The 11,916-nt window shown below is 33.4% G+C and overlaps 1 protein-coding gene across 2 annotated transcripts in view; it reads left to right on the forward strand.

Annotated features, from left to right (window-relative positions):
• Nucleotides 1-11,916, forward strand: part of LOC106880898 (uncharacterized) — a 27,410-nt gene extending 15,494 nt beyond the window's left edge. Inside the window, exons 2-7 of one of the 2 annotated variants that reach the window (XM_052971483.1) lie at nucleotides 889-1,046; nucleotides 2,076-2,228; nucleotides 2,515-2,630; nucleotides 3,228-3,406; nucleotides 3,926-4,085; nucleotides 4,349-11,916. In XM_052971483.1, coding sequence (XP_052827443.1) covers nucleotides 889-1,046; nucleotides 2,076-2,228; nucleotides 2,515-2,630; nucleotides 3,228-3,406; nucleotides 3,926-4,085; nucleotides 4,349-4,426 — 844 coding nt within the window. In that variant the 3' untranslated portion in view covers nucleotides 4,427-11,916. The remainder of the gene's footprint in view (nucleotides 1-888; nucleotides 1,047-2,075; nucleotides 2,229-2,514; nucleotides 2,631-3,227; nucleotides 3,407-3,925; nucleotides 4,086-4,348) is intronic. The other variant, XM_014931059.2, reaches the window with a different exon arrangement.

Below are 11,916 nucleotides of genomic sequence, written 5' to 3' on the forward strand. Positions count from 1 at the left end.
CTTTCCCGGTCTTCATACTCTTAATTGCTTTATCTACCCTGGTACTATCAACTCGAATAGCTGGTCCCTCTATTGGGTCGACATACGGCAGGCTCTCTTTCTCCCATTCATTCTCTTTATTAAGCAATCTATCGTAGTGGCATCTCCAGACCTCTTTCTTTGCATCCTCATTTAATGCAAGCGTACCATCATCCATGCGAACACATTTCTCTCCTACAACATCACTATTCTCTCTCCTACACTGTCTTGCAACACGAAATACCTCTAGTCTTTGGTCCTCACGGCGCAGAACATTGGCAAAATATATATATATATATATATATATATATGGAGTTGAAATTTACCGATAAGCAAAAGATGAAGACGGGTGTATGTATAAATATATATAGTGGCACTCTGTCGGTTACGACGTCGAGGGTTCCAGTTGATCCGATCAACAAAACAGCCTGCTCGTGAAATTAACGTGTGAGTAGCTGAACACTCCACAGACACGTGTACCCTTAACGTAGTTCTCGGTGAGATTCAGCGTGACACAGAGTGTGACATGGCTGGCTCTTTGAAATACAGGCACAAGAGAGTATAAAACAGCTCCACCACCTCTGATAAGCCATATCAAGTCAGTGTTGCAGAGTAGGCTCATCAAACCAGTATGATCTCACTCAAAATCATGGCCTCCACATCAGACTGTGGTTGGTGGAGAGAACATGCTGAGGCCTTCATCCGGCAGCGGACTAAACATAAAGCAATCCAGTCCAATATATTATCTATTTGACAAAGATTTTAGTAAAAAGTAAAAAAAAAAAAGTCATTTTAATTTAAACATTTTCTTTATTTTTCATTTCAAATTCTTACTTTTATTTATTTCCATTCTGTTTTATTTCATTTCAGCCTGAAAACGAAATTTATCTCCAAAGATGGCAGATCTGTTAATTATCAAAAACTTAAGACTTCAGCTGAGCTGAAGAATTTAGAAAAAGAAGTGCAGAAGCTTGTTCGTATCAACTTGGAAGACTTATCCATCGATGATCAGAAAGCTCTCTTTATTAGTATCCTTTTTATATATATTTTTGTCACTGTGAATCCATTTTCAGCCAATCATTGCAATTATCTACATTAATGGCACAGACGATTTGTTGCCATTGCTAAATTATATAATGTTTGATTATATATCATTGGTTAGATTTCTGTAGCTACTCTAATGTTCTAAGTGTGATTTAAATATATTTGTTGGATCCCTTGGTTTGCCAATTGTTCTTAATCAAAATGATTACTTGATAAGCAAACCCTATTCAATGTCTTTCAAACCTTTGACATATTCTGCACCTGTAATTCAATTACATTTCTTTTATGTACATTTGAAAGGTATATTCATAGTGATGATACATGGGCTTGACTAAATAAATCATATTATCTTCAATTCAATGAAACGTGCACTAGAAAGTAACTTTAAGAATATAAATTGCAACTACTTACATCAATGTTTATAGAAAAGTCTGTACTTTCCTTTTTTTTTTCTCTCACTTTCATTTTAATCTATCTCTCTCTCTCTCTCTTTTCCCATCTATCTATCTTTGTCTATCTAACTCTATATTTTTTGATATTTGTACTTAAAAGCAGCATGAAAGTAAAGCTGTGAAAGGCCCAAGAGAGTGTCCCTGACTGTGTATCTAATAAGCGATGGGGGAAACTGTATGAGGCTATTTTAGTTCAAGCTGTTGATCAGACTACATGTATTGATTCTCACACAGCTCTGCAAGACATTCATTGTGAGATGCCAATCAACTGACATCTGTTGAATATCCTGTTGTAATGACATTGCCTCATGTCCCATTAAGAAAAAAATCACTAATATATAAATAGGTCTCTTTTATTCTTCTGTGTAAAAACAAACTTGCTAATGATGTGAAAGTAAGCTGACTGAATTATGGGTACTGGCTATTCAAACAAAAACACAAAGACCTACATCTCATAAAGTAAATGATTTAATGCAAAAATATCTAATGTTGGTATCTTAGACTGTTTCTTCAAGTAACTCCTGAAATTTTATAAATGTTACTTCTTTAACATTTAATCAGATTTATTCAATATTCTCACCATTCATGCAATCTCATTGCAACCAACCCTCCCACAGTCTATACGTAATATCAGCCATTTTTGGGACAGAACCGCATACCAAATTGGATCAGAAACCTACACATTGAATGATATTGAACATGGAATTCTGAGGGGTAGGTTTTTATTTTTGCCTGGTGTGCTAACAATTCTGTCTGCTCACCACCTTATGATGATAATAATAATAATAATAATAATGATGATGGTTTCAAATTTTTGCCACAAGGGCATTTTTGGGAAGGGGGATTAAGTCGATTACATTGACCCCAATGTTTCACTGGTGCTTAATTTATCGACCCCAAAAGGATGAAGGGTAAAGTTGACATCGGCAGAATCCTTAATAATAATAATAATAATAATGTTAATGAATTTCACAACATGATTCCTTTTTTTACTTTCCAGGCAACAAACCTCCACCAACCCACATTGAGCTTCCATTTGGTCCTAAAGATGCTCGTTTAAAGTTTGTCATGAAACCTGATTCCAGAATACATTTTGCTCTTGTTTGGGGTTGTAAAGTAAGTTTTTTATTATAACATTTATTCTTGGTAAGCTGGGTATACACTGCATACCCATTGAAAATGACAAATTCATTATAAATATTAACTTGACTCATTAATTTAATCACAAATCTTAATGATAAACTTTTGGTATCCACCTGCTTAAAATTTGGTGGCATTGGGGGTGGCAACACACCCGAATACAACCACCATCATGTACCAATACATTTGTTAGGTACCCTATCTAGATATTCTGTCTTGTACTTGTTCCAGTCATTAGATTGTGGCCATGCTGGGGCACCACCTTGAAAGATTTCATTTGAACTAATTGACCCCGGTACTTATTTTGCTTTTTAAGCCTGGTTCTGTTGGTCTCCTTTGCTGAACCGTTAAGTTAAGGAATGTAAGCACATCAACATCAGGTGTCCAGCAGTGGTGGGTCGCGCACACGCACACACACACACACACACACACACACACACACACATGCAGCAATCTTTCTCCATATCCAACCACTGCCTTGCAGGACCTGAATTTAAAACTGAGAAAAACAACTTTCTACCTCAAACCATCCTACCGACCATCTGGATTATCTTTCAATATTTTGTATTTCAGTCAAGCCCACAGATCAATATATACCAGGGTAAGAATCTAGAAAGTTCCTTGGAGGAAGCAATGAAAACGTTTTGTGTGCAAGAAGTTTGTATGTTTACAGAAATCAATGAGATATGGCTACCAAGTTTATTTAAATGGTATCAGAAGGATTTCGGTAAATCGGACACTGATGCTGTTAGGTAAGCATCAAATAATGTTACTAATAAAAAAATTAATTCCATCCAACATTGATGACTATCACCATGTATAATACAGCAAGTTTTGTCCTTTTTACTGAACCTCATTCAACATAGCCTTATTGTCCAGTTATATAAAACATAAATCTCACAATATCTACCTTTTAACCTATTTCTCTTGTCCAACTACACTACACATTACAGTTTCACTCGGAAAATGAAGTCTCTGTGTATATATAAACCATTTTCCTATCACTCACCTTCCTTTCCTGGATATCAGCAACAAAGACTTCCAGTTGCTTTAACCCAAATTCTTCCTTTGTCATTCCTCTAAATTTTTCTGCTATCTCTACCACATCTCAAACTCTTCCTGTGCACCAGCAGGTATTTGAATACCTGAGGTCCTACATCAGAGACCTCTATCTTGCCTCCCCTCTCACAGAAGTGATACTTGACAACTTTTAAAAAATCACAATTTTTCTTGACTTTTGTGCTCCTCCAACAACAATGCTGCTGATGCAGAAACAACCAAATTATTTGCTGCTCTGAACTGTCAGCACCAATTATCCTCACCTACCTGCCTTCATGCACTTCACAGTCTGCAAGATTTATCACTTCAAAAGGGTCTCTATTGACATTTACAAAATTCACCAACCTGCCGCTTCTCAATAAAGATAACTCTGTATGTACCAAATTTACTTCAAATCATTCCCTACTGTTTAAAAAAAAATGAGCATTGTTTAGGATAATGTAGCCCTGAAAATAAGATGATCATAGAGGCAAGTTCACTTGATTACATTTGACCTAGGGTTAAACAGTGAACTGGATGTATTGATTGAAGAAGTGAAATAATGACATCATAAATATAAACTCCCAATTGCTGTTCTCTACTATTTTATGCTTGCAAACTTCAGCCTCTTAATTACTTCCCCTTTCTAATTTCAGATCTGTCATGCCATACTTGTCAAAGGAAACGAAGAACCGTGCAGAGCTTCTGTTGCTTGCTTTAGACAGAATTGGTAATGTGAATTTGAAACTGACACCCTATGAATGGCAATTAAACAACTCTGGAACAGTATAACACACACACACCACATATAAATATGAACACATTACTGATATGCTCTCAGAAATTCTGAGACTCTCAGAAACACTGGTACTCTGACACTTTCTGACATATGCATATTCTTCATGCAAGAATGGATTAGCATTATTTAACAGAACATCCTAACAAACCTGTTTGTTTATAGTTTTATATATTTTTGTAATTTCAATACATACTAGTCTTCAACTTGGACCAGCTAACCAGCTAATGTCTGCTTAAAAGCTTATCTACAGCAGAACGAATATCCTTGATTGAATTGCCAGAATTGTTCTAGTGGTCAGACAGAATGATTTTCAATATTTAGTCTGGCTTTTTACATTCTGAGTTTAAATTCTATGAGATCAACTTTGCCTTTCATCTGTCTAGGATCAATAAAATATGACTGCAACCAAGTACTGGGGTTGGTCTTATTGACCATCTCCTTCCCCCACCCAAATGTGTGACCTTGTGTCTGTTAGAAACAATTATACATACATACATACATACATACATACATACATACATACATACATACATACATACATACATACATACATAAATAAATAAATAAATAAATAAATAAATAAATATATATATATATATATATATATATATATATATATATCATCATCATCGTTTAACGTCCGCTTTCCATGCTAGCATGAGTTGGATGATTTGACTGAGGACTGGTGAACCAGATGCTACACTAGGCTCCAATCTGATTTGGCAGAGTTTCTACAGCTGGATATATATATATATATATATAAGAAAGAGAGATGACAAAGGAGTAAATGATTATCTTATGAACTTCATGAGATAATATATATATTCATATTTATATATATTTGGTACAGTGGCTATGAATATAAGTGAAACAAATTACTCTAAATAATTGTCGTCTTTGAAGGAAGAAAAAACAACTCTCATTTCCTTCACCTCCACTAAGGGTTGCTGTATTCACTAAAATTGATGTGAAACCATGATATAAAATTCTAAAATGCATGAAAGCATACTGGATATATTTCTGTGTACATCTGAGGAAAGTCTTTAATGCATGTAGCGAACATTCATTCAACCAAAGCTGTGGCTTCATTTCATTGCTACTCTGCATTCCACATTTTTTTTCTTAGTTCTTTTACGACAACCAGTTGCCTTTTTGACCAAATGAATATGCAAGAGTGTTTGTGCATGTATGAATAAATATATATATATATATATATATATATATGTATTTGACTGCATCTCTGTGTGTATGAGAAAGATTATATACAGTGTAACCAATTGGAAATGACATAGATTTCATTGGTATTTTGACACCCGTGTAAGTCAAAATGGTAATGGCATCTGTATTCACCCCAGGGTCCATAACTGACTGACTGACTCTGTGTGTGTGTGTGTGTGTGTGTGTGCATTTGTTAATGCATAAGTTTCTTTGATTCTGAAAATTTAGTAAAAGTACCCCTTTTTTATATTTGAGTATGTATAAATGTGTATATGTTTGAACCTCAAAGAATAAGAGAATTTATTGGTTTTGTCAGCCTTGAAATGTAAATGCAATCTTTTAGCTAGCATTAAGTCAGTCTCACTTTGTATGTGATACAACATTTTGTCTGTAGGATGCTTATTTCTAGACTAGAGCCACTGACAATATATCCCTGTGGTTGCACTGTTTAATAATGCAATAATGATTCTCAGAAGGATGCTAGTCACTGTGATATGTCTTATGACTAGGGTTGTTTCTAGAATATGACAAGTCTTCCATATCTCTAATGTTCTAGAAGAGATATCAATTGTCATGTGCCAAGACTATCATTTGTTATATCTTTCTTTGTGATTATCTGTTTATCTGCCTACCTACCTATCTATCTAACGATCTGCCTAACTGTCTGTCAGTATGTGTTTATTATTGGCACAGTGACCCTTCCACCAAGATACAACAAAATATGTTTCAACATACAAGTTCTCATCAAGAATCTTGTGAACCAAATACCAAAATCTAATCACCATATTATCCACGAACCACAAGTAACCTTCTTGAACATCATGTCTGAGGAATTTGAAATAAGAAAACTACAGGAAAAAAATTCTATCAGAAATTAGGCAAAACTGAAACACAAGATCAATGATTAAGAGATAGAAATGAAAGCAAAATTAATTTATTTATTACGTTTGATAATCTGAAGTGTCCAGCTGAATATTTCCTTATAGCAATAAAGCCTAGATACATTTTGAGCAGTGCAACTGAGGTTGCTTAAGCATCATTGAAATTTGTTTTGTGTTATCTTTTTTCTGGTGAGAACTTTTTTGTCTTGGCTGATTTTTAATTTCAGTGCTGCAATCTAGAAAAATTCCTCATTCTATAATGCCTTATCTTATTATAATTGTTGTTGTTGTTGTTGTTATCATTATTATTATGATTGAGGTGCTGAGCTGGCAGAATCATTAGCATGCCTGGCAAAATGCATAGCGGTATTTTGCCCATCACTACTCTGAGTTCAAATTCTGCCAAGGTCAACTTTGCCTTTCATCCTTTTGGGGTTTGATAAAATAAGTACCAGTTGAGTACTGGGTCGATGTAATTGACATACTCCACTTCCCCGTAATTATTGGCCTTGTGCCAAAATTTGAAATTATTCTTGTTGTTGTTGTTGTCTCAAGCAGTGAACTACAACTCCCATGGGTCCAGTTACAACCAAGTAGACTGAGCCATTTAGAAGCCATTTGTAAGCGATAGAGTGAAGCTTTTTTCTTTAGTAGAGTGAATCCTATTAGTTTGATCAGCTGCACCTATTATTTTAATTATAGTGTATTTGTTTCAACCGCAAAAAAAAAAAAAAATTTTTGTTGTTTTTTTTTTCCTTGTTATTTCTTGATGTTCAAAATCGATTCTGTAGAAATGGCAAAGCTGTCTTTGACATTCTTGGGTACTTGACCTCCTCGTCACTGAATATGTTTCTTCTCTCTCCTGTTTTCATAATATTTATGGTACACAAGCTTTAACTTTGAACTTCTTGAACATACGAAAACAAAAGGTTAATAATCTGTATAAAAATTCTAAAATTGATTTAAAAAAAAAAAATTTTTTTTTTTATCCATTTTCTTCTACTTGAATTTAACATACTTTACAAGTTTTAAATATGTCACTTTTTGAAATATCTCCGTTTGATTCAATTATTATTGTTTTACTTCTCAGAGTGCTTGGTCTCATGTGCTCTGGTTGATTTTGTGAGAGTGGACAGCAGCCTGTTGTCAGAGGTCTCTTTCAGCAATTATAAGCTTTGATAATTGGTTGTTAATTACCGTGGAAAGGCATTCAACACCCAAGTACCAATCTCAAAATCCTAGCTGTCCCCAGCAGAGCAGTTTTTTTTTTTTTTTTTTTTGGTTTGCCCTGCTCTCATGTCACTTCCGATTTCTATGAGATATTTCTTGAACTTAATTGTTAGTGCTGCCGCTATCATTATTATTATTATTTTTTTTATTACTTTTAATTTTTTTTAATATTATAATCTTTATTATTATTTTTATTATTATTATCATTTTTATTTTTATTATTTTTATCATTATCTTTATTATTATTATTATTATTATTATTATTATTATCATTCATGAATAATAATAATAATAATAATAATAATAGCATTAACAACCAAGTAATATTATTATCTTAGTCAAGGAACATAACTTTGCTTGCATTTCTCTGACTGACAGAAAATGCTTATCATAATTTATGTTTTAGTTGTTTACAGTAAAGAATTTACTATAATCGCTTTCTTGGGCAAGGTGCATAACTCTGCTTACCTTAGTTTGATAAGCAAGTTCCACTCCACATAGAAGTGAAACTCTTGTCAGTTGATATTTAGCATAATTTTTTTTTTTCCTTTTTTTTATCTCTTAGTCTTCTATGCCTATAGTCTTCCCAGATCTTATAGTTTGAATTATTACTCATATAAGAAAGCAGATCTATCTGCTAAAATTCTCCAACAACAACATACAAATGGTTGAGTTTGTGATCCTATCCTACTCATAAGCATTGGAAGAGGTAAAATATTTTAATCATTCGTTTAAATTTATTTTATTATTTGAGAGATTTCAAACGTTATTCCTGCCCTCCCCCATTTTCAAATTCTATGAATTACTTTCTATATTCTGTTCAGATTCAATCTGTAAGGTCTTGGTATTTTTTCACTAAGGTTAAATTTGAGGAAGGCATCATTTGAAGTTATATAGTCTTGGGTCAGTCCTGATTGAGAAATTCTTTAGCATGTAGGTTATTGACCAAATGACAAGTTGGTGCTAGAGTGTGTAAAATTACTGTGTATTATCTTGAAAGATTTCTGGACATTACTGTCTTGAGTCCTAGGGCCCGCAGGGCCAATTCCCCTGTTCCCAAGGCATATAAATGAGATCGCAACATTCCCCTTGGATAAGATGCCAGTCCATTGCAGGATTACTTATTTACAGCTGAGTGGACTGGGACAACGTAAAATGAAGTGTTTTTGCTCAAGAACACAATGCACCACCCAGTCCAGGAATTGAAACTACAATTTTGTGATTGTGAGTGCAACACACTTAACCACAAGACTACATGTCTTCACATGAAAGATCTATAGACAAATGTAATTGATCGTTAATCTTTTATCTTGGAGATATTCTTTTGTAGATTTATATTGCTTAATAAAGTTAGCTAAGTATTGTTTGGATGAAGTGGGGCTTTTAGTTATGTTTTTGTGTACAGTACATAAGCACTTTTGGATTGCTTTCTTGTGATTGTTGGCGTTCTTTCATTTATGGAGTAAAACCTTTTCTGTCTTTCAATTCCATGTGAAGAATAAATGCCAGAGTTGTTTATCTTTCATCTGCTTGATACTACAGAGATGGAAGTCTAACACTTGCCTTATGAACTCTTGTGGTGCAGTAAAGAATTCAATTTGTAAAGTTGAGATGGTATTAATTATGGTATTACTGTAAATCCTCGAGTATAGTCTGCCCTTGAGTATAATACGCAGGGGATTTTTAGGGGGCTGTATCTCTGAAAAACTTAAACCTTGTGTATAATACGCACCCCTTCTCTAACTTGAGTCAATACCGTCTATATAACGTCCTTGGTTTGTAAACATATATACAGTAACGTCCTTTATTATTATTGTATATATAACATAATGCAAATGTGTAGCTTTTTTGTACACTTTGCAGAAAATAAAGAAATAACAGTAATAATGTCGGTGAAAAGTAAATATTAAGTAAATTGCCTTTACATATTTATAAATTAGAAAATTTTGCTTAAAAATTATTTTTCATTTTTAACCTCGTATATAGTACGCACTAGAAATTTTGACCTTTAAATTTTGGGAAAAAAGTGCTGATTATACTCGAGGATTTACGGTAATACAAAAAAGAAACCCCCTCGAAAAAAAAAAAAAAACTAATTCACACTTAGTTATTCATCAGCTGCTCATCTTTGCCATCTTAAGCAATAATTTATCCTTTCATTATCTTAATTGCTCCTTCTATTCTCTAAGTAAAATACAAGATGTCTACAAAGTTCTCTATAATTTGTTGGTGGTCATAGGCCTGCTGAACCAGGTCTGACCAGGACTAAAGATTAGTTCCAAAACTGACCGGCAGATTTACTGAAGAAAGCTTTTTTAAAACTTTTTATTACTTTAGCACTGTTGCCTTATAAATGGTTTTCTGGACTTCTTGTGGCTCAGTTAGATTTTCTATATATATTTACAAAAGTGTGGAGACTGTTTTGTATCCTTTTTATAAATCTTTTTGTTTTTCATTTTTAAAAATTCTGCCACAATCTTACATAGCTTTATAATTTTTGACATTCACTTGCTTTCTGTTGTATAAGTTGTATCGTGCTAGCATTTGCTAACAATTCTTATCCCACTGAGTCCTTAGCTCTTTTGGCCCTCTCTTTAGCATAACTTACAGATAAATAAACTAAAAAAATATTTTAATAACTTTTTTTTTTTACTTTTAGCACTTCACTGTGAAATTATTTAAATATTTTTGTTATTTTATAATTATCTATATTTGTCTCTTGTACATATTAAATTTATCCTGTTTCTTTTTTATATATATTTTTTATTGTATTTCATTTCACATTTGAGTTTTGTAAATAAATTCTTCTTTCTGTTCATCTGTGGTATCAAAAGTTTGAAAGCAGAGCCAATACCGGAATCTCTTGGACCTTGTGCATAGAGTGGAAAAGAATACCTGAATCTCTCGCTATATTATGCTTATTTCGCCAAACCATCGAATCTGTTTGTTTCTATCTTTTACACATGTTTTCTTCATTGTACTGTGGCCATGCTGGGGCAACACCTTCAAGAGTTTTTAGTAAATCAAATCAATCCTTGTACTTTTTTTTTTTTTTTTTTTTTTTTTTAAAGCCTGTTGCCTACTCTGTTGGTCTCGTTTGCTGAACCGCTAAGTTATAAAGACATTAACAAACCAACACTAATTGTATAACAGGGGTGGGAGAAAAACTTCTGACACACCCACACACACAACAGGCTTCCACACAGTTTCTGTCTATAAATTCACTCATAAAGCATTGGTCAGCCTAGAGCTATAGTAAAAGACACTTGCCCAAGGGGCCAGGCACTGGGGACTGAACCCGAAACCACATCATTGCAAATAAAGCTTTATAATCATACAGCCATGGCTGTGCCTATATTGTATTAAAAAAAAAAAAAGTTAAAACCAAATTGAATAGGAACTGAATCCCTAGAATTTCATTTTGTGACTCCTCTGAAAGAAATAGCAAATCAAAGTCTGATTGCCAATATCATTAAAATAAAATGCTATACTATTCCATAACAAATAGTTCTTTGACTGCTTTGATTTGCTATTCAATTCATTTATTCAAAGTTGTTGCCTATGCAAACATTGTGTTCGTGTTCTGGATATTTTTACAGCAATAATCAAATTTTTATGTTTAATAAATGAGAAAAACTATCAGGATCCCTTGCCAGATTTTAACCATTGCCTTCTCAAATGTTACAATTTACTTTTTTACTTCAAAGAATTGTTGTTGTTTTTTTTGTTTGTTTTTTTTCCACATTTCCCAGATACAGCAAAATCTGATGATGTAGATGGTGACAACAACGATGGTGATGGTGCGGAGTAGATGATGATGATGATGATGGTGGTTTTGGTGGTGGTGTAGATGACAATGATGATGAAAATGATGTCAATGCTGCTGATGATGATAATAAAGAGAATGTAAAAGATAGAAACAGGACTATAACATTGATGTTAGGGATATAATTCTTTTTAACAATCCCCATAACAATTTAGTTTTTTTTTTTTTTTTTTTTTTCCTTTAGATATTTGAAAAGTTCTAGTGTTTCACTGGTATTTAATCTTGACTCAAATAGGAATTGAACTCAGATTATTAAAACATCAAAGCTGA

The sequence above is a fragment of the Octopus bimaculoides genome, chromosome 11, assembly GCF_001194135.2.
Source record: "Octopus bimaculoides isolate UCB-OBI-ISO-001 chromosome 11, ASM119413v2, whole genome shotgun sequence".
NCBI classification, from domain to species: domain Eukaryota; kingdom Metazoa; phylum Mollusca; class Cephalopoda; order Octopoda; family Octopodidae; genus Octopus; species Octopus bimaculoides.